General features: G+C 35.9%; 1 protein-coding gene across 1 annotated transcript; it reads left to right on the forward strand.

The window, feature by feature from the left end:
* Nucleotides 1–1,354: 1,354 nt before the first annotated feature.
* On the forward strand, nucleotides 1,355–24,677 carry LOC110454565 (helicase with zinc finger domain 2-like). The gene is made up of 18 exons (XM_021504138.1): nucleotides 1,355–1,695; nucleotides 5,324–6,055; nucleotides 6,240–6,279; nucleotides 8,309–8,403; nucleotides 9,235–9,444; nucleotides 9,609–9,648; nucleotides 10,501–10,619; nucleotides 11,416–11,553; nucleotides 11,690–11,747; nucleotides 11,896–15,580; nucleotides 15,802–15,887; nucleotides 16,835–16,972; nucleotides 17,389–17,526; nucleotides 17,806–18,437; nucleotides 18,757–18,978; nucleotides 19,219–19,375; nucleotides 19,748–19,915; nucleotides 20,361–24,677. Exons 2-18 carry the CDS (start codon nucleotides 5,405–5,407, stop codon nucleotides 20,549–20,551), a joined length of 6,768 nt encoding a protein of 2,255 aa, XP_021359813.1. The 5' UTR covers nucleotides 1,355–1,695; nucleotides 5,324–5,404; the 3' UTR covers nucleotides 20,552–24,677.
* Nucleotides 24,678–25,028: the final 351 nt, after the last annotated feature.

A 25,028-nucleotide genomic window follows, 5' to 3' on the forward strand; every position in this document is an offset into this window, starting at 1 on the left:
TAATTGTTGTTAAAAAAATAAAGTATATATTTATATTTAATATTTTCCCTTATTGTTGGAGGGTCAAATCACCTGTCAAAAAGACGTAGGTCATTTCAAAGCCAAGAGTCAAAGCTCGTTTCCGGACAAAAAAAAATAAGGGCAGTGTGTAGCAAAGAAGCAAGGGGGAAAAACGCACGCATGTGAAGCTTCGGACGGGCGGGCGCCGACGGCCTTATGAAATGAAAGGCATCTTTTGCAGCCCAACTTAATTCTACAAAATGACATAATATCAAAAGTTCATTGTACTCCCAGGTCGTGCGGAGTAGTAGAAATGAAACTCATTGCAGGCTGTCGCTAGTGGGAAAATAAACACGACGGGGCTACTCGATTCGGGTTGCATACCGGTAACATACGATATCGATCATGCTTTGCAGAACCCCTTTTACTTTTCCGGGATTTCAATCATTTATTCATAAATGACGAATTATTTCTTCAAATATTAATTGAACTTGATTTATCTGTTCACGGTAAAAAAACATATTGATAATCTTTTGTAAATTTGACGTTTTCACCACCCAGCAGTGTGCGCAATCCGTATGACGTGTCCGTTATCTAGAATGAGGACGTGTGAGACTTATTGTATCGATATGCTATTTATAACGATGACAGATAGATCAGGTTATTAAATACCTTTTTATCGGGTTTGGATGACTGCCCAATTATGTGTACCCGTTATAGAGACATCAATATAGAGCTGACGTGATCCACCCATTGTAACTGGTGTAGTACATGCTCCGGCCTCATGCTTGCTGTTTTTCGAAATCACAGCACTGGCACAGATTAAACATACCAAGAAATCATAGGCACATGCACGGAAACAGAGGTTGTTCTTACTTCGTATGGGAACGGTAGTAAATGAAGATTTAGCATTAAATGATTCAATTTATAATTTTTAATGAAGTATTCAAAACGTTTATGAACGGGAAGAGCCTTAATCTGTCACTCAAACACGCGATATCACGTTACGGTTGATTGACCATGATCATAAATATCACCACATTTACTACTTATACTGAACACTCTGACCTTGGTTCACCAATTTATAACTGATAACCTTTACACACACACACACACACACACACACACCTCCCCTCTACAAGACGACCCACCAATTACATGTGCGTGTAATGTAAATGTGTGGTGAACCTGCAGTCAGTAAATATTATAAGGACTTGTGTAAGTCTCTGTGCTTTCAAAAATCACCCGAAGTCTATTTTTAGACATGGAACTACACAGACCGACCCACAGTGGTAATTCCCCACAGTAGTGACAGTTTCATACATACGTCATATATGCATGTCATTGTTGTGAGTTTGTTAAACCAGTCGTCTGCATGTAGCCTGGAGTATCGTCATCTTTTACATAATTCCCGTTAATAAGTAGCTGAGAGCACATAGTCACGGCACGCGTTATCGTTTCATCTATCTAAAAATAGAATAGTTCGCGGAATACTTCACTCATTACAGGGGTTTCCCCAAAACACGGAAGTCCCATATAAACAAAGCACAGTTAGAGCCAAACAAACAGTCAACACATCGACGTCAAACCAGGAGATTGAGAAATGAAGAAATCGACCAGTATGTTATGTCTGCCGATATTTCCCATATATTTTACCTCCTGCCAGAGCCCTCAACCGGTATCCGACGTCTTTTGGTATGTATCGTTTTCTATCATTAAGTAATTCAAAGATAATGCTTATGTAATATGGTGTAATCATTTGCATAAGATGGCGGATATATATGTGTTCGTATTACTCAAGGCATATCGCTATATTAATTTTAGCGTAGCTTGAAACCTCATTCGGTTTTAACTTGTAACAAAACTGGTATTTGATATTGAATTTCATACATATGTGATTTTCAAATTGATTTAAGTCGAGATATATACAGTTAAATGGAAAAGTAAAGGCCTTGTCACGTGACAAAAATAATCGCCTTGCAGCAAGCCTCAGTCACGTGATATCAACAATCGTCTGGTCATGAAATGCCTTTTGAATGAGCTGTACATGTATGCTCGTCTGCTGCATATAACCGCACTACTCGATAGTGAAACTGACGTAATGCAATAGTACACAAACAAACAAACAAACTAGCTGAATATCTGGTATTTGTTCGGAACTGACGGACATTAATGTATATGATAGCAATGATTTAATTGTTCCACATACCAAAGCAATTCCACGGCATATTTATAGTCAGCCCCATTACTTTTGTAAAAAAATAATTCCTAATTGTTTAATTTGTGACATGGAATTTCGTTTTGTACAAGTACAACTGGTTTGTGAGTGTCAACAGCCGTCTTATCAGGGAGAAATATGACCCTTGTTATCAACAGATAAAAGGTTACACTGCTATAATAACACGATAACACATTACGTCATGGCTTCCTCGTCTATTGTTACAACAGAATTAACTAGTTAAAATTCAGACATCCACCTATTGCTTTCGGGTATTTTAAGGTTTCAGTAAGGGGAGCTTTTACGGAAAACAAACCAATAAGCGTTCTTCAAACACGCATTTGTCTATATTGCTGTTTGTGAATAAATGTCACCAAAACATCTAAAGTCTTTAAGGAGAGGTTTTACACTGGAAAACGTACCCATGTGTAATGTCGCCAGTCATGGTCCATTACAACAGTAATAAGATCTGTGTGAGACAGTTGGCATGTATTTTAATTAACTGCTCTCGTGTCAAGGCTTATCAGCCCAGGCCCTGCTCATGGATATTACACAGGTGTATACTAACCCTGTAACTGTATCATAGGGCACCATAGCCATGTAGCAATACATATGTAGGTGTAAATACTGTATTCGGAGTCTGTCATTATTTTGATTACGGCCACAACGCGTACGTAACACCATATATCTCCTGAATTTCACCAATGTCCATAGATTAATTTTCAACCAAGGGTAGTTTGTGAGGCTTATGAAACACATATACACATGGGAGGCCATACTTAAGAAATAGGGATGCAAGTGCAATACATAACTAGAATTGTAGACCGAGTAATCTGTCTGAACAATAATTCTGGTCGGGATGGTTCATTTTAGACCATCGATATCATGAACATATTTCTGTGGTAGATTATTCCTTATAAAATCAAAACAACGGAAGGCCATGAGCAAGCACAGAATATCAACATAGTATATACCTATACATTTCCAGCACGAAATGTCATACTCGACTTACTGTATTTATAACATACCAGAAAATATGTAACAAAGGGTCTTTGTGTAACCGACGATCCTACCAAGATCAGGACATAGTTTACTCCATATTGTCACTGTTTCAATTGTATTTAGATAATATGACCTAATAAAAGCAATAATTGTACTGTAGGGTACCCGTACCACTATCAAAACTGTGACTATATACGCATTGTAAGCTTTATTTACCAGCTTGTATCATAGTCTGCCTGTTTTCCTTTAAAGTTGCATGTGAAATAAATCTCAATACCCAGTTAAAGGTGGAGCTTAGCTGTCCAATAGCTTACCATACTCCGGCGGAAGTTGTTGTACACCAATAGTGTACACTAACTTCCCAAATTGGATGTTAATAATACTGCGATTTACTGTTCCTGTGCAGTATATATCGTATATATAGAGAGAGGTCTAACTCTATGCAGTAATTATGAAGAAAAACATCTCTGAACACTTCAGTTTTTCTCCGTAGTTTTAATTGTAATAAAAAACGTCAACGCGTACATTTTTGTGCATGAAATAGAAACATGACACAAGTCACCTGAAAGCGAAAGAATAGCTCATTTTTCTAACAAAAAGTCGAGCCCATTTTTATTTAAATGTAAATATTAAACTAAAGTGTGCGTCATTATCAATCCAATCACTGAAAATTCACCGAAAGCAGTTTCCTTAATACAATGTATATAACACAAAGTCATCAAAATCGTCTTCTTATAAATAAAGGAAATCCGTGTCTTTCAAATTGATAGTGGAAATAGCTGACGGTGTTGTTTCAAAGCTCAAATGGAAATGATGAGAAACTACATGTAAAGGCAGGAAGTGGGGTAAGGCTTGAACTTCTAATTGATTGTTGATTGTTTTTGGCGGGAAATGTACTCCTAATTGATTGCTGATTGTTTTTGGCGGGAAATGTACGCAGGAACACAAGACAATTCTGATTGGTTCTTAGAAATTTAGTGACAGTTGATTGACGGACCATAATACAAGCCATTTATTGTATGTTTCGGTGATTTACATTGCGATCCAGGTACTCGTACCATCCATAGGCGATTTATCACAATGTTTAAGTCGACATTATTGGGGTCTAGTGTCGACCACTACAACTTAAAATACTCCTTTATTCGAGGCGGCCGTTCATCGGGGCCGCGGGTACTTCTTTCTCTGCTTGGCGACTAGGTGCCAGCGATTGTGATATATAGACGCATGGAAATGGCTAAAGACAAAAACATTGTCTATCTTCGTCAGTGGTGTGTCTATTTCTCTATCAAAATCGAAAGGATACATGAATACGCAGGTTCTTAGACTAATCCGCCCCTTCTGTGGACCTTAGCAATACTGCTGTTTAAATGAGCAATTTGAAATCCGATATATATATTTATAAATATTTGCATCATTTTAAGAAAGGGAACACTATAGTAACAATGCTGTGATGATATACAAACCGAAACCGAAAGTAGTAAGATTGAACATAACAAAACAGAAATAACGAAACCGAAAGTGATACGGTGCAATATTTATCCTGAAACCAAAAGTCTCCCAACCAGAATCCGCCACAATACTAATTTTCTGAAAGTATATTGATACAGTGTCGATCAATACGAATTTCCTGAGTATTGTGTAATACCTATATTCTATAAATCAAGCTACGAGATACAGTGTGTACATGATTGTCAGTTTGAAGAATACCGCTGTAATGTTATAAGGTTATTTTTTTTCAAAATAACAGTTTCATAAATTTATAAACAATAACGGACCAAGAACCGAACCCAGTCACTCCTGCATTTATTGTGTTAACAGAAGATTTACTATCTATCAATAAGTATTTGCTGATATCGATGACATGTATTAACATAACTCATCTACCAGTTTGATGATTTGTCCGATATCCCATAACTGGGCGGTTTCACTTCAAGGCCCCTGTGCTCACCCTGTCAAATGCCTTAGCAACTCCACCAAATATTCGGAACAGTCAAGCTATGTAAGCGTTATGGTTTACTTAGACGGCAATAGCGAATGTGTCAGTTACTATTTATTTTAAAGTTGTATATCAATGACATCTTCGTTATATTCTCTTTTCTTCAGAATTCTCTTGAACCTGCATGTACCATGTAGTGTTTGACATCACAGCGTGAAGACTGAACTATTAAAGCGTATTCTGTTACCATGGGGACTATCGGTGACACCGTACTTAAACAGTTTGGACCTTCGGAAGAGGAACAACCGGAACAATCAACACCAATACAAGAAGAATACATTTCAGCTAGAGAAGATCGAGTACCAGCTGACGAAAATACCCAAGGCACTGATATCGATTTGCCCATTCAGCACGATCCGAAAGGGGAACCTTCTGACAAGTCGAAGGCTGTGCCAACCGGATGTGAAATCATCTACCAACGTGACAACTTTGAAGACTATGATTATGCAGCAGACGTTGATACTGTCAGTGATGATAGTGATGTCCAGGTACATCACAGCTCTCAAATCATTCAAACTAAAACCGGAAACGACAGCAGTGTCAGTAAAAATGCACACATAGATCTCAGCTCCTCTGACAACGAGGCAAGCATGTGTGGACGTTCCACTCCCGAAGACGACGTGGAAATCGAGGAAGTAGATCTAATAAAAAGATCACACGAGTTGGATGAGCTTATTGCTGAAGCATACCTCATGATCACGGCAAAAGAACCTGAGAAAGCACGCAAAATTGTCACCGATATTTGCGGCCGACTTGACCAATCTTATAACAGTGACAAGGACTATCAGTATCTTGATTACAGTAACTACTTTCACGAATGTGCCGAATTGTACCGACAGGTAAGTAATAATTCTCAAGCGACAGATCGTTAAAAATAAGACACCACACACATGCTATCCATAACATTCATAATAACCTTCAAATTAATTATCTCCCTTTGGTCAGATTTTACAATTCTTATTTGAATGTTTTCTCGTTTTATTAAAATTGAGAGCTACACATGAAGCTTTTTTCTCATTCAAGGTTGCTGACCCAAGCAATGCCGTGAAGATGTTTTATAGAGGTAAGTAGTAATTAGTGGAGTGTAGGAAGGAATAAGAAGCATGTAGTAGTTAGAGATATGAAGTAATTAGAGGCATAAAGTAATTAGAGGTATGAAGTAATTAGAGATTTGAAGTTATTAGATGTATGTAGTAATTAGAGATTTGAAGTTATTAGATGTATGGAGTAGTTAGTGGTATGAAGTACATGTACTAAGCGTTATGTAGTGTTTAGAGGTATGAGGTAATTGGAGGTATGAAGTAATTAGAGGTATGAGGTAGTTGGAGGTATGTAGTAATTAGATGTATGAAGTATTTAGATGTATGTTGTAATTATATATTTGAAGTTATTAGATGTATGGAGTAATTGGAGGTAAGAGGTAGTTAGAGGTATGTAGTAATTAGAGGTGTGAGGAAATTGGAGGTATGTAGTAATTAGAGGTATGATGTAATTAGAGGTATGAAGTAATTAGAGGTATGAGGTAGTTAGAGGTATGTAGTAATTAGAGGTATGAGGTAAGTGGAGGTATGAAGTAATTAGAGGTATGTAGTAATTAAAGGTATGATATAATTAGAGGTATGAGGTAATTGGAGGTATGAAGTAATTAGAGGTATGAGGTAATTAGAGGTATGAGGTAGTTAGAGGTATGAAGTAATTAGAGGTATGTATTAATTAGAGATATGAGATAATTGGAGGTATGAAGTAATTAGAGGTATGAAGTAATTAGAGGTATGAAGTAATTAGAGGTATGAGGAGGTTAGAGATATGTAGTAATTAGAGGTATGAGGTATGTAGTAATTAGATGTACATGTATGCAGTAATTAGAGGTACATGTATGCAGTAATTTAAGGTATGAAGCAAGTAGAAATAATCTGAATTTAGAAGGATGTAGTAATTAAGTTATTCTTGCGTTTGGAAAATCAGCAAAAAATGATGTTATTAAAATACTGATATTGAAATCATTAACATATCAAGATTATAGTGTAAGGAAAATCCCTATAATTTAAATATGTAAATACATTTACATATATGTAATTGAAAGACATTAATATTAAATATTTTGATTAAAGCATACTTTTCATTACTTTTAATGAACAAATTACTTTGTAAATTACTAATATAAGTTTTTAAATACGCGGACTACTGTAATCAGTATAGCCTACTTATTATACTATTTTCTGCAATAACTTTTATAAGTTTAAACATTTCGCTCCGAATTCATCAGTATGGTGTTGTTGTTTTTTTATTAATTCCATGGTATCGCACGTGATATTGCGTCAGCTGTCTTGTCTTCGCCTACTGTCGTGTTGGGGATAATCTAACTATCCATATTATTATAGTATAAATATATATATATTGATATATATTTGCGTAGTACTCTTAATGCTTTAGCAAATTAGTCGAAGGCTTTTTATAGTACTTGTATGATAATCGTTCAAAAGACGATTAGTCATTGTGATTGTTGCGAGGAGGCAGTTGCTTATTATTAGATGATTAATATAGTATCATATATATTATACAATTATGGACTTTTGTGCTGGTGAATTTACCAGCACAAAAGCCCATAACTATTTTATTATATGCTTCAACAATAAAATAAAACTAAACTAAAGGTTCTGTAAAATTTAGCCAGGTTTGAATACAACAGTTCATTATTGTAGCTTTCAAAGGTATCGTCTAGATTATTTTTCTTAAGATAAGCATGGAGGACATGCACTGCGTGTCCAATGACCTTTTAACGTTAACAGCATCTTTATCCTCGAATAGTTTTGGTAATTTTCTGATGTAACGGAGGAGAAACGTTCGCCAGCAGCCATCTTCTAATGTCGTCTGACATATCGCGTTCCAGTCTAACTGCGCATGCGCTACGAAAGGTTCCGGGGAATTTCCATACAGGCTATATTTAGAAATCGATATTCACCGGATAACCAGTCTACATGACTTTTTGAGGACTGGTCACGTGTATAGTATCCGACCAATGTGATTGCGAGAAATGTTCATGCATATAATAATAATAATTGTATAACGATATAACTATTAATTTATTTCAGGTGTCTTACACCAGGAAACTGTGATCGTTACACACCACTTAATGATCGCTGCATTGCTTTGGGAAGAGCTTATAAATTCAACAGTATTATTACAAGTATGTTGGATTGTTTCATTTATCATCAATGCAAGTGGTTACTTTCACATACATTTGACTATATCTAACGAACAAGTGAAACATTTTAATGTAACATAATTGTTTTCGTTACAGAAAAAAGCAAGATAAACAAAACCATATCTCGAATTCAAAATCGATGAATCAGAGGCATGACATGAACAACAAAATTACACGGGGCCTCTGTATTCCCCGTAAACAACACAGAATAAGACTACGTGTTTCGGAGAAATACGCGTCAGCTGCTATATCGACAAAATACGTCACGATAAATCCAAATCAAACTAAAAAAAAAATATCAGATAAGAACTGAGATGCTGACAAAGAAACCGTGAAGCACACTAATGAACATTAAAAGTCGAAGTTCATATGAAACAAGGAAATATTTCAGAACGATATCATGATGGCGACCATAGCTTTCTATCAATAAGTATCAAACTGCATTTCCAAAGACTCTGTACTTTTATGTTTTTCCATCAGCAATTCATCTTCCATTCGACTTTCATCATGGCAGTCGTAATTCAATGATGCAATGTAATTTTCGAGATAATTGTTATCGTTAATTGGGATGATTACAATGTTAATTAATTAAATCTGAACGGCAAGGTATCAAACAATTAAACATAGAGTTAATGAATAGAACACAACATGTAAATCTTAATTATAAAACGCCCACAACATACATTGTACATGGGTTTTGAATAAGACAGATGTATTTCTTTGTTATATAACAATACATACTAACTGTACAATCTTGAATACTGAAATATGTTAACGAGTTATTAATTAAAAGCATTCTGTTTATGTTATAAGGAGGTCTTAAGCATCGCACATGGGATACAGATCCTCGCAGACATCAAGCTAGAACAGTCGGGTGGAACAGCGGTCCAAGTGCCTTTGTGTATTTATAATGACCTTATGATGACCTTCAAAACAATTCAGATACAGAACCCACGGTGCACTGGTGCAAAGGAAGGGAAACTTAAAGCGATGCTTCCGTGGCTAAGATGTCTCCTTACTAGTGTAAGTGTGGTCTTTTTACACTTTAACCGTTAATATTCACCTCTGGGATTAATACCTTCGAAATGTGGCGTATCATCACGACCACAATAATTTTATATATAGCGAATTATGCAAATTAACCATTTGTTTAAACAATAATAAAACATGATGTTTTATTTCCATAGGGTGTATCACCTCACATCGTAACAGGTATATGTAAAGGAGGTAAGTACTCGTTGTTTGTTATGTTTAGACAATAAACGAAAACTTAGAAGGTTGATCAGATTTAAATGTAGACATTTGGCAGAATATATAAAAACAGGTTGAAACAATTATATTATGATTACAAAATACTGTATCTAGATGTACAATGCCATTTATTTTTTATTGGTGTAATTAATTGGAAGGAGCCTGTCGGTCCATATAGCTGTTATATACAGTAACATTTTCAATTCTGTAGCAAACATGTAGATAAACCAATTTATTCCTGTTATGTCCTCTGTTACTGGGGTAAATACATTAATTTAACATAAAATCTCCGTTTTTAGCATAAAGCATGACTTTTTAAAAAGCTAGACATGTTAAGCATTAAAGTACTTTTCATTTACACCACAAAATGTTATGAAATTGCACATCATCTTAAGTCCATGTATAAATCTCAATTAGTCTTTATTTTCCTATTGACAATCTGTAAAAAATACATCACTGATGAGGGTTAACTATGAATTTCTAACGGCCTCGTCCATTTTGATTTGAGGTTTGTATGTCTCTCAAGAGCTATTAAAAGAGAAATTAAGCTCTGTGTGACCCATGTATATAAATGAACTTTAGCAAATATGTCATTTCGTAGCTTTCAGTACGATCACTTAAGGGAATGACATGTTATAAGTGCGGTGAACTAATTCTATTGAGATATCTGAGAAATTTGAATTCCAACGTTTAATTTTGGTCTTCAAATATAACTTATCAGGTGATTGAAATTAAGATGAATAACGTTTTTCTACAAACATCTTGATCATGAAGCATTCCGCAGTAAGCTACAAAACATGCTAAGATAACGTTAGTTATTGTCTTTAGTCCTGAAGGAGTATCCTGACAACGCTTCAATCCTTGAAATATGGGCACGTGCTTTACTTGGTATGGGAAAACTTGATCTGGCGCTGAGGAAGACAGAATCTGCACTTCTTTATGTGAAGGTACTTTGGTCGTTGCGATTATTAAATATTATTCATTACGTCTTTGTGGCCCTGCAGGTAGGGCGTCAGAATTGTACCTGCTGCCCCCAATTGCATGATCGTAAGAGGCGACTAAATTTGGGACCTTATTTATCTCTTCTCTCCTTTCTGATTAACTTTCTTTTTCCTAAAGTCTCCCTTGACAATGCCTCACTTTTGGCCATTTGTTGAGCGTTCGCCCCTGTGAGGAAGGCTTTGGGTTCTGTCCCCTGGCCGAGACATATCAAAGTCTTTAAAAATGGTAGTTTATACTCCTGCTTAACGCTCAGCAAATTAGGAGTGGGACGACTGGTTCGCCTGTTGTCAGTATAATGTGGCCGGGTGGGGCGTCCTGCTGGGTGTCTTCGGCAGTATGTTTCAGTGAGGTAGCACTATAAATCCGGCATCAGTTCCGCGCTATCACAAGGAGACAAACACGAACATATCGCAGCCTCCCAAAAAACACACATATACACTACACGCATGCATCTTGCCCACAGGGGAGGCCGTCCTTAAATGACCTTAGCTGTTAATAGGACGTTAAACAAAATAATCAAAAAAATCAAAAAAAATCATTACGTCTTTGTGTACTTAACCTTATTTTCATGTTTCAAGTATGCAACAAACGTGCTCATTTTGATATAGATGTTTACAAACATTTAAAGTTAACATATGGGACTGGTACGTTTGAATTATCTCCGATAATTTATTATTTCAATTCATTACTACTCATAAATTACTCGACGTGGTCAAAAACATTTGTTTTAAATTTTAACAGAATCCAAAGCAGAAATCTGAATTGGAAGAATTACAAAGGGATCTTACTGCAGGAGTTAGGACATCCATCAGAGCAGTAGATGACAGCTCGCCTATTATGTCGTGGATAGAAGGTAGCAATTACATGGAACCTCATAGGGTAAGTTATTTTAGATCCAGTCATTAAATATCGTTACTGATCCTGGTCCTTATTTTATATGTTCATATGTCATTTAAATTTAATCTATCATATTCATAATCTTTGTTTTTGATAAACCGTACATTTTATCTTACAGAACAGCCCCCAAGTTGAGAAATTAAAGGAAAATCATGTCAAGAAACCCCATCGTAGGCGTGAGTACAGCTTTATGAAACATTACATGATATTAGACCACGAATCAGAAATCAAGTGTGTTCTTGAAATCTTTTATATTATACTGTTGATGCATTGTTACAGCTTCGTTTTACATAGACAAACAAGGGTATTTTTTTTTAATTTCAGCCAAAGCTAGGAAATCGACATTGGCTACTTGTCTAGATTTTGCAAGTGAGGTTGACAAAAAGAAGGAAACAGCACGTTCAAGTTCAGCATCGCCATATTGGGATAGTCATATTAAGAAGAAACGCCGACGACGTAATACAGCTGGATCCGATGTATCATCGACTGGAAATGGAAAGAGCCTACAACAAGATTTGCTAGAAGAAAAAGTCTACATCGCAGGCTTGGGAGAAGGCGACGACCACTCAATAGAAAGCGATGAAGAATTTGACGTTTCAGAAATATTAAGATCGAGTATATTTGATTTGGACTTAGGAGACCCTGATGAAAGCTCCGATGGGGAATCCATAAGAAACGCTGATGTTGAATCAATGTTTGAACAAAGTATTGATGTCGACACAGAAAACGCTGAGGAAGGCATACAAGAATGCGAACAGCTCTTGATCATACATGGAGCGGAGCTTTCTCCTAGATTCATTGCCAAATGTGCCTTTCAGGACAAAAAGAACTATTACACCAATAGCCTGTCGATTGACGAGCTCAAGGATTTGACCAGAAAGGATCCAGGACGATTCAAGAAATGTACGCTAAAGATAGAATCAGCTCACAAGGCTATATGTGGACTGTTACAACCAGAAGGTGATCTGAAGGAAATAGAGATCAGCGGCAGATCGAAATGCGGAAAAAACTTCATGGAAGATGAAGTTGTCGTCGAAATACTTAACAATGATCAAAAACAGTCCGATGTTATACCTCGTTTAAACAAAAAACTGAAGACTACTGGAGCAGAGACAAAATATGGAAAGGTTGTTGGTAGACTGAGTAGGAAACGATTTCGCGACATAGAACACCCAGTGTTGGTTTGTGGACTGGATGAGCTTGAATACCATTTAATGCGACCGCTCGACAAAACCGTGCCTAAGTTACACATATTCAACAAGCATGTTGAGAACAATTTCCAAGTCGAGGTTTACGATTATGACTCTTGTTCTTGTGATTTGAAATTCAGCAATGTTGTTAACATTAATCCTGCTCAAAAACACAGTTACGTATTTCTTGTTGTATTCATACGCTGGGATGCAGTTTATCCTCTAGGAGCAGTGATCAAAGTCATGAGATCTGACGGAGGAATAAACAGTGGCTTGAAAATCCTAGAGTTGCAGCATCAAGTGCCAACAACCTACAACCATGATACGATTCAAAGTGTTCAAAGTATCATGAGCACAATGCCGGAAGAACCTGCTCCGATTCTAACAGAAGATAGAATAGACTTTTCGGAATCACTGTCCGTATTCACGATTGATCCGAAGGACTCGAAAGATCTTGATGATGGACTTAGCATCCAACGACTTTCAGACAATGTTTACGAGGTCGGAGTCCACATTGCAGACGTTACAAGCTATGTACACAAAGGAGACGCAATTGACGAAGAGGCGAAATCTAGGGCAACAACATTCTATCCAGGACACGCAAAACCACCCTACCACATGTTGCCCGAACCACTAAGTCAAAATCTATGCAGTTTACTCCCAAACAAGAAGAAACTCGCTCTCTCTGTCTTTTTGTACTTTAGTGCTGACGGAGAGTTAATCCGTCAACGCACAAGCATAAAACAAACCGTAGTCAAATCGAGAAGACAGTTCAGCTACCAGGACGTTCAAGATATAATCCTTGATTCAACGGTTGACGATGAAACAACCTCCTCTGATATCATTGATTTGTTTCGAATTGCAAAGGGATTGCGCTGGAGAAGACTAGGTGAATCGATGCATTCATTTCCAATAGAAGTGGATTTGCTGAACGGGAGGGAAAGTGAACGAATGTTCGACACTCTAGAAGCTCATTTCCTTGTTGAAGAATTTATGATATTAGCAAACATGACCGCTGCCTCGCTGGTGAGCTCAAGCTTTAGGGACTGCGCTCTTTTGAGATGCCAGAATGCTCCACCTCCTGAGAAAGTGAATCAATGGCTGAATGATTATCCAAGGATTGCTGATGTCATTTTGAAACTACAGAACATAAAGCCAACTCCACAACGACAACTTAAAATAGCTAACGCTCCAAAGGCAAGGTACAGAGTCGTTATTGAACTGCAAAAGTGGATTTGGTCTTGTTTAGAGCAGCATGTCAAAGATGGAAACTACAGGGATGCATGCAAACTGATCGGCAGTGATGAATTCCACCCCGAACAAGCAATCGCATGGAACGAATGGATATGTTTTCAGGAGCACGCCGAGTATAGATGTCTTGGCTCTATGAAAAACCGTAAGGAAAGGTTTCATTTCACACTCAATATTTCTCCGTACACACATTTCACGTCACCGATTCGACGATATGCAGATATAGTGACCCATCGTCTTGTCCACGCTGCCCTTAACAAAAAAGAAGTACCCTATACGCGATGCGAAATTGAGGATATCTGTTACCACATCAATGAGGTTTCAAGAAGGGCGAAACAGTACAGTAAGCAATGTAGAGCTCTGCATTATGGCCACGTTCTGCGACGTAACCCTGCCATGTTCAATGGCTTCATAGAAACAGTTTCCGATAAATGTATCCAGCTCTGCATTCCAGGGATGCAAGGTCTACCACAAAACTGTAGGGAATTGCAACTCAACCTACTTGGTGTGTCACGGAAACCAGACATAATAAAAGACCGAGATGACGATAGACCATTTGACATTCTGACTTTAGCCTGGCAAAAGCGCCTTTACTCCCATAGAGGCTATGCTCCATCCACGAGAGGTCTTGAGAACATTCGGGTTGATCCACACCAGAGAGCCATCTTTCAACAATATTTACGTTGGCAGGATCTTTTGAAGGTTTTGGTTCACGGAGACACTAAATTGCTGAAGAAGAACTTCGCTGTAAACGCTGACTATCAGGAAGGAGATCAACTGAAATCATATGTTCCGGCATGCACATCGACGGTCGTTGACGTAAGTTCAGAAGTCAGGCAGGGGGCCATAACAAAGCATTTCTGTGAGTTCAGCATGTCCTTCAACCATGCTCAGATTCTGTTAGTGCAGATTGGTGCAGAGCCACAGAAGGGAGTACTTGTACCAACTCCTCAGATCTTAGAACTTACAAATAATTTCATACTGTGTTTACAGCACACAAGTGACCCTGTTAAATACTTGGCTAAGTATGCGACAAGAAAAGCCCACACTGAAAACTACAAATCCATAGCCGAATATCTCGAAGTGTGGCTGTCGCTGATACGCATGGAAGCTGCAACAATGGCGGGGCACGATGACGCAATCACCGTCAATGATCTCCCTGTTAAACTGAATGAAAAAGATGGTACTTTTTCAATGACCATGGATTTTTGTGAAGACAGAAACATTGAATTCAGTAGCATGTCAATGGAATTCATTTTACATGGAAACGAAGATGACGAAAATAGCGATGAAACAAAGTACGTTCCTAGTTCAGACTTCCTTTGTCTGAAGTGTCGTTACGAGGTAGATGACGTCATCTACAAAGGTCTCAAAGGAAGCCCAGGAGAACAAAGGATATGGCTAGCGCACGGACAGGTGGATAAAATAAAGAAAATGAAGAAAATGGGAAGAATTGAAGTACACTTTTTGCTTCATCCTTCCAGCCAGAGCCTACCACCACAACTGTTGAACAGTGAGAGGAAACCTAAATGTAGCGTTGAGATCATGGCGAAACCAGAATCCAATAGGTCTGTTCATGTTTATTTTATACAGAATTACTTGAATATTCAATTGATTTTATTATAACCTTCATGCTTAACTTTGCAAGAGTTCCGAATTTCATTGAAATAATTGTTACAAAAAAAATATCACGGTGTTTTATATTCAGAATCAAATTAACTGAAAATCGATGTAACGCGATTCGAAAAAAACCCACATTATGACATTGTTTTCCATTAAATATTCCTAGGAGAACGGAGGCTGCCTTACTTTGTTTGGATAAGGCAAACGGTTTGGCGCAGAAGATAGCTATGCGATTCAAGATTCCAGCCCTAGGTTTGTAGTGCACAGTTTTTATTTCATTATATCTCGCGACCATGATCGTAATTGCAGTATCAGATTTTGACAGTTTCATTCTTGTAGTATGATACGTTCCTAACGTAATTCTCAGGATTAGATTTATGATATAATGCGTGCTATACTAATTCACAGTTAACTATTTGTTTCATGATTTTTCTAATTCTCAGTCTCATGTTGTAATATGACTTTCTTAATAAATAACTAATTTTATGTTTCATATGCTCTTATAGCAATACTTAGTTCTATGTTTGCGACATGTATACCAATTCCAGCTAAGTGGCTGTACAACCATTCACTCTTTAACTATCTCTTAGCCTTATGTTTATGATATTAAGAGCTCATGTGCTAAGTATTTTTTGAAGTTTATAGTAATAATTATCATTTATAAACACATATTAGTGACAAAAGAAATACTTACTACAGTAAATAAGACAGGAATCTCAATTTTTGATTTCATTTTGCATTTTATTATCGTGAAGCTGTCTTTTAGTAGTAGGCATTTATATTCTTTTAAAAAACCCGCTGTGATTATATTTCAATCTCAAACTGTTTTTATTTTCAAGTAAGAGCATATCTTTGATACATCATTTAAACAAAATACATTGAAAAAAATCTTTCTTGAGAATTTATAACTAAAAGAAGAAGAAAAAAGGTGTTCCTCGTGTAAAAAAGCAATGGAGCTAGACAAGGATTCAAACCGTTAACGACACCCAATTGATATACTGTCGCCCTAACCAACTCGGATTCCTGTTCAGCGGTAGTAAACTGCCCCGATGGCGGAAGGTTACTTAAGAAGGTTCGGTTTCAAAGAAAGAATACAGTGTATTCTCTAAAGTTTCGCCTGCAATGCCACAGACAAACATTTCTGACCTAACTTTGCAGCAGATTATCTCATGTTCTTAATGCAAAACATTTACTTGCAGACAAAAACCACTTGGCGTTAGCGAGAAGAATGGAGGCAGAAGTTGACGTAGTGGGCCTAGCCCGGAACAACACCAAGCAATATCAGGCTATACAACAGGCCCTTACCAATAGATTTACTCTAATTCAAGGTCCTCCAGGTAAGGAGATTTCTGCAGACATTAGCATATACATGATGATGTAGAACATAGAATTTGCGTTTACTCTTCCCAAGCTCCTTCGCGGTTCACTTCTTCTTTTGTGTCTTTATGATTGGATTTCTGTTGCTCCAGGTCCCGCTGTTAACTTTTCATATGAGTTTAGATTTACCTATACTTTTATGCTAGGTATATTGCTGTCTAATTCGTGTAACTGTTTTATAATATTGATTCGATTACATGTTTGTATCAATGAATTTTAGGATAAACGCCAAATGTTATCTACGGAGAAAATATCATTATTATCATTATCATCATTTAGATGAACATTTTCAGACTGTAAGTGCACCATCTTACTGTAACTAACATTTGATTATTCTTGTCATTACGAATTCATTAATATGTTTTGTTAATTTTAGGAACCGGAAAAACTTTCACTGGAATGAAACTGTTGTATCTGTTTACCAAACTGAACAGAGTGTGGCATCAAGAAGGCAACCCATTAAAGCAAGTTGTCTATTGTGGGCCTTCGAACAAGTCGGTTGACCTTGTTGCAAGTAGGTTTTTTATGAGAATATGTTAATTATTGTACTTGGACCATAGGATTTCAGATTGCGGATGTCTGTTTAAATACTGTTTCAAGATCATAAAAAAAGTTATTAAGATAGAGTTCATCATTAAATTTAGTTTGCCAAAAAAAAGTAAAGCTTCAGAAACATCAATAAACGGAATGATTTAATCAACCTTGCTGAGTAAATGACTGAAGGATCAGTTACATGTTATTGTTCGGTATATATTTTATTCGTTTAAAAACCAATGTATATTATATGTTGCAGGGTGGACAAAGAAAAAACTTGGCGAGCATGCACCAAGAATGGTCAGAATGTATGGCTCTTCCCATGAATGTATGGACTTCCCCATTCCTGGAAAGTTATACTCTCATAAATCTCGCAGAGCTAAAAACCGGCCTGATGAAGATCTTCAGGACATCGCTTTACATCGTCTGATTCGGCAAGAGGGAAAACCTCATGCTGATGAGATCTTGGAATTTGACAAATATTTTCAACAGTTCCACAACTGCCCGTCAATATCAGACCACGATTTGGCGGAAACGTTTAAGAACAAACTGAAAGACTACAACTCTCTTTTGAGTAAGGCAGGACAAGAAGAACTTCAACACTATGATGTCATATTTTGTACAACCGCTATGACTACTAACCCCAAATTCATCCGTGGCACGAAAGACAAGATTTTTCAATGTATTATAGACGAGAATGGAATGTGCACCGAACCAGAAAGTCTTGCTACAATCATCGCCACAAAAGCGGAACAAGTCGTTTTGATTGGAGACCACAAACAACTCCGACCTGTGGTCATGTGTCAGCACGCAGCAAGACTCGGGCTGGAGAAGTCTCTCTTTGAACGATATTCAGAGAAAGCTGTATTTCTGTCGACACAATATCGAATGGTACGAAATAAATAGTTTTAATCATCCTGTTATCCATTGACGTTACGACATATACTAGGCACTATTTTGAAAATGTGTGGTTAACTCAGTGACTTTGAAATAACTCGGCTAACGTAAATTTATTTCTGTTTGTACATTAGAAACGTGGGTTATCACCTAAAGAACTATTGTATCTTCTCAATATATCAAATATATTCCTGGCTATATTTACGACACTTACTAAGATTATTCATCCTTCCCTTAAAATTCCATTATTAATTGAATATTTAAATATCTACCCTTGAATGAAATCGTATTTACTGTTCACATTATGTTTCAGAATCCACGGATTTGCGATTTTGTGTCAGCAGAGTTTTACAACGACAAGCTTGACACTGCTCCGTCTCGTGCATGGAAGGAGGAAACACCCCTTAGCATCTGGAAGTACCCTGATGTGCCTCACATCTTCTGCCACGTGGAAGGGGAAGAGGAATATTTAACAGTTTCTACAGAGGAGGGAAACGAGCACTCGTGCAGTAACAAAGCGGAGGTTGAGAAAGTGGTGAGTTTACCTGTTTTTGCTAGGTCTATTACACAGTTGCTGATTCTTTTTAATGATATCGATGTCCATTTCATGTAGCAGTGACCCAAACATAGAACAACTTAATATCTGCTTATAAGTTGCTGATAGTGCTTCAGTTAATTACAAAACTTTGTTCAATAATTACTTTTAAAACATTTCAAACATAGAAAATGCAATTTAATGTAATACATTTATGTATCAACATGTTTGATATCGTAGATGCAAGTTTTCCGGCGCATGTTGAAAACAGAAGGAGTGAACCCTCGGTACATCAACATTATATCACAGTATAACGCCCAGTGTCATGCCATTAAGACGGCGTTGGTTGACTCTGGGTATATCAACTGTAACGTCAACACTGTCGTCGCCAGTCAGGGTAAATACTGTTCTTCTTTTATACGTCATATATGTAAAAACATGCAAACACGAAAACTGATGGTAACTCATTTCAATAAATGCCCGCATATCATCGATTTGAATTTGCTTACATTTATTTAATTTATAACTACTGTAGATTAATGTTACCAAATTAGATTCTCTATATGTCCATAAACTATGTCCATCAATATACCCAATTCCTTAATTTGTTACAAGTGTGACGTGATGTTAATTTTTTTCAATAATGTTCGTATAGCCCTCATACTCCATTAAACATGTAAACATCATTTTCATTTCAGTGTGTGTGCGTGTGTGTTTTCTTTTTTTGATAAAAAAGATATCTGTATTTATATCCTGCTGGTACTTTTAGGTGGAGAATGGGACTATGTCATTTTCAGTACCACAAGATCCCTTCCAGACTACAAGATTGAACCGAAACCGACCCTTGGCTGGTGTAAACAGAACCTTGGCTTCATCACAGATGAGCACCAGATCGACGTTGCCCTATCCAGGGCTCGTAAAGGCCTTGTCATTATAGGTAGGTAATAAATGTTTGTGAATCAATGTATGTAAAGGATACACAAAATGTTTATTGTATCCGATTGAATTACTATGGAAATACAGTAAAAGACAATTGAAGAAGGAAAATCTTTATTGAAAAATAGTTCATTTTTGTAGCACAGTGACATATTTTTTATTGTTTCAAAAAGTAAAAAATAATAATTCGTATTATGATAAAAGAAATTATTGTGTTTTATCAAAAGAATGTATATCAATATATATATATATGTAACAAGGTTTTGTTCTTCATGAATATGAAGCATCTTAAATACATGCATGTACACTTGTAAATATAAAAAATCAAACTGAAAATAGTCTGACTGAGAAAACGTGTACAATTTTCACGACAGCTTTGTCACTTGTCATTCAATTTTTTCCGTCAAATATGTATTTGCATATGGGTGATATAACTTCTTTTTTAGGAAACGAAAACCTGCTGCAATGTGACAGAGTCTGGGAACGCCTTCTGGATCACTATAGGAAAAGGGGATGTATTGTGGACGCCAGAGAATTCCCGCCTCGCACCAAGACTCAGAACAGGAGGAGGAGGGGTGGTGGGACCGCTTCACGACAAACATCGGAGGAGTTTTATAAAGATACCGACCTAGGTTAAACACATTCATGTCTCTATTCCTGGTAAAACAGTATCCTTTACCGTTACGGGAACATGCCAGCCTTGTACAGATGCCACAATTTCATTTTGGTTACATTGACTCTGTATATAGAATTGTTTCCGTTTATGAACGATAAAATTGCTCACACCTCGTCGATTTTTAGTGTTGTTTGAAGACACAAACACGTGTGAATCATGACAGTGCAGATAAGCGATTAGATGATTGAGCAAAAATGTCTTGTTTGTTTAAATTTTCAGTTATTTTATAAACAAAGTTAACATTCGTATAGTAGCAAATGAGATGTTCTTCGAGATGGTATTTGCAATCTAGATCAAACTGCTACTTAAATGTGATACTTAATCAAGTTCCATAAACTAACCTGTAATAAGTATATCCTTCAAATATAATTAACTCATTTATTGCATGATGTATTTTCGACTAGTAGCTGAAATATGTGTACAATATCATAACTTGAGTGTCGAAATATATATATTGTATATATATTTTAACAGTTTAAGGAGAGGGACATGCACTCTGAGCCTGATGTTAGATATGCCACGTTTCGTAGATGCAAGACATTGCTATACACAGATTAGTTAGACGCAATGTCAGATTTCTGTTTTCAAATTGTTACGTCTGTGATAGGAATCGCGTACTTTCCTAGCTAACCTTTCCACCAAATTCAGAAGAAAAATTGAAACGAAAAGAGTTACGGATAATCACTAGCATTACGAATATTACTTGTAATACCCATATAACAGCCATTTATAGTATTTTAGTAATAATCACCATATACCAGTTATTGATATGTTTTAGTATTACGTGTAATTCCAGTATCCAGTAACTTATCTAGTTAGCTTCAATAAGAATAAATGATACTTCAAGGAATAACTGTCAGATAACATTGTTAATAAGATTTATAGAATATCTATCTAAATTACAAGACCCAACAGCTATCAAAATGATTTTATAATACGTACTTGCTGTTCAAGTAAAAAGCGAATATGATGGCACAATTTTTGAAAAACTAACACTTGTATACTTTTCGAAATCAAGGAGACAGACAAGTATGAGTGTTAAGTTCCTTAGTCTGATTCGTTTCAATATATTATGTAAAAAATGGGTCTTTTAAAAAAGAGGAACTCCAATTACAAACGAAACGTGCCCTTTTAGTTAATTAAAACACGTTTAGTTGCATGATACTGAACTTTTCATAGGTTAGATACATTTTACAATTGTAAAAGGAAGCGTTACCATGAAATAATTTTGCTTGTGCTTTTTTCTCTTCTATATTCACATCAACTAGAAATTCAAAGTCAGAAAACATGCGTCCAAGTATTTGTTAAGTTGACACGGATAGCCAAACAAAGTAAACGTTTACTACACTATTATGGCCATGAAGATACCATTAGCGAAGGCAGAACAGGTGCATATCAAACCTTTATTAAGTTACAAACTTGTAAGTTTTGCTTACAACATACATTTTGAAACCAGTAAATCATGCCAAAATAAAATTCTAGTAGCATGGGTACGAGTAATCTCGGAAAAAGATAATCTTTCAGCAGAGTCAACAAACCAGTGAGGCAATACGAGTATTAGAGATGCTAGAAACCTATGTTTACACAATTCAACGTCTTAAAGTATTTCATGTTTGTCTATTATAACGTATTTCATGTTTGCCTATTTTAACTGAAATCGTGGTTTCGAAATTGTTCTTTTTGTAGTGTTACTTAATTAACAATGTTAGTTGTCGTGTTAATGGCACAAAGAAACTCACACAGCAGTAACATTGACATAAATATATCATTTTAAGGTGTTTTGTTTCCAGTATGCTAAACTAAACCAGTTCTAAATGTATAAGCCATTTGGATCAAATTCATGTATATATGATACATAGTTTAAGTAGGTTTGTCTCAGCATAATAACATTGTCGCGTGTGATAAGGACGCCATGTTCATCTACTCTGCGCTGCTGTAAATACGTTTTATTGTTATAATTGGTATATTGATTTTATTTCCCAGACGAACGTTTTAATTTTTGCAAGATGCAAATTATAATTATTATGCTTCAGTTAATGTATCAAGTCATTTTCTTGTCCAATATTTAAGAATACGATACCCGCGTGGTCAGTACTTTTTGGGTGCATGATTGTGCGCCTATTAATGGACAAAAAAGATACTTGACCGAACTGACTGACTCTTGTTGATCTTTTATAATTTTCAAATCATATATTGAATAAAATTATCACAACCGTTACATACTTACTTGTTAAATATTTATTTAAATTTATGACCAATAAATGGATATCTGATTCAGATGACTTGTCTTCAGGAAAATGTAACGAGTTCTGGGCCTAGTATCTATGACCAGCGGAGAATGTTGTGGACAAGACATTTTTAGGTTTTTAGTTTTGGTCAATGTATGCCAATAACTATGTGACTTAATAGCTTATATAAAATGTTATAAAAAATGAGATAATAGCTGTAAAAGTGTTTTGTGTGTGATGTGAGAAGTGTGAATGTATTTGTATTTCAATTAAGTTAATTAAGAAGGAGTCACATCCCGTTAACTTTTGTGTTTATAATTTTCATTTCAAAATTGATGTATGAAATTAAATCAAATAAAACAAATGCATAATCCATTACTTTAGCTAGCTTTGAAGAAAATTTATATAGGCTTTGCCGATTATTCCATCCAATTGACTTGTAACAACTTTGTCAATAAAATTTGTTGAAATGAAATTAAGATATTGTCAGCAAGTGTGAAAACTTATTGATATATCTTAACTTTGGAACCAATATGACTTTTACGTAAAGAACGCATCATCCTTTACAAGTACTTAGTGCACTAAAACATCATTTTGCTAAAGAGCAGCTTTTGATCTTTGAAATTCGAGTGCAGCTAAAGATGATGTTTTATATAGAATTTTTGTATGTGGCAATCATATTTTTCAGAAAGTATTTTAATGATTCATTGATTTCTGTCTTTCTATTTGTTTGTTTTTATCAAGTATTTTTTATAAAAAAGAAAGCAATTTTCCTGAATCATATTGCAATCTAATAAGAAATATTACACATTTTGATAACCATCGTACATCATTTTGTTAAGACACGTTAGACTGATATTACAGTATTTCTCAATTCTTGCATGTTAAATGTGTTATGTTAATTCTTTTTATCTAATTTTAAGAAACGAACTTTCATATTTATTAGGTTTATGTCTAGCTGAGGTAGTCCTTATAAATTTTACAACGATTGTGAAACAAGTAATTGCACCTAATGTTAATCAATTGTTGGCCTGGATGCTAGCGCGAAGGGGATCTAAACGACGGATGAATCATCACCTTATCACGTCTGATTGGGGAGTCGAACCCCGGACCGTCTTGGTGAAGGGCGAGTGCGCTATTCATCGTACCATCCGACCTCCCATTTGGATGATTATCTATAAATATGAAAGGAATATCGAACTTGGTTCAACTTATTTGTTCATGAATATTATTCAAGCTTGTCATTGGATACACACTGTAGATTGCAAACAAAGCTTTATATACTGTATACCGGGAAATTTACCCAAAGGCCAACCTTCTACTATTCATCCATGGGATCAATTTTAACCCAGTGTTACTATCGCCCTTCACCCCCTCAAATTTAATTACATTGTGTATAATGTTGTTTACGTTTATTTGTTGTAATGATAAATGTGCCCACTTGACGGAGGGGGAAAAAACGCGAAAATTAAAGTTTCCCTGTAAACAATATTACGCTTTCAATCTTAAAAATTGTGAGATAAATGATACAGGATTATCAATTATCAATTACTGCACCTACTTGTAATTTCAATACTTAATTATCATTTTTTGATGTTTTACTTTATAGGAATCTGTATAACATTTTTATTTTTTAATATACATTTAAAATTTGATATTGATTTCGAGTAAATAAATATGTATAACGTATAATCTCTGTTGAACGGTTTCTCTCATATTTGATGATCTCATAAGAATGTAAGAAACTCATGACAATAACAATGTACATGATTAATGTAATTGTATGCGACATATCTAGCATAACTGTATACCACAACTTTATCATGAATGAAAATAAAATAATTTTCAAAAACAAATAATCATAATGTTATGTATTTCACTGAATGCAAATGTTAACCAGTGAGTAAAGTACTCGACACATCAATATACCAATACAGTACCTGCACCATTAAGGACCCCTGTCCAACTGTACTGTAGGTTTTGGTATATACAGTAAGTTCCCCTTAATTCCATTTTGGATGTCACTGTAGGACAAATGGACCAAGACAATTCCGTTGACGAATTGGCTCAGTTGGTAAGAGCGATAGTATATCAATCTGTATTCTTGGGTTGGAATCCTTGTCTTGGCCAACTGATTTATTTTGCAAACAGAAGAGTGTTTTTTTTTTACTTTTGTTAGGTTTATTTCATCTTTGGTATTTTTCATTTAA

This window comes from Mizuhopecten yessoensis, unplaced genomic scaffold (genome assembly GCF_002113885.1).
Source record: "Mizuhopecten yessoensis strain PY_sf001 unplaced genomic scaffold, ASM211388v2 scaffold7907, whole genome shotgun sequence".
NCBI classification, from domain to species: Eukaryota; Metazoa; Mollusca; class Bivalvia; order Pectinida; family Pectinidae; genus Mizuhopecten; species Mizuhopecten yessoensis.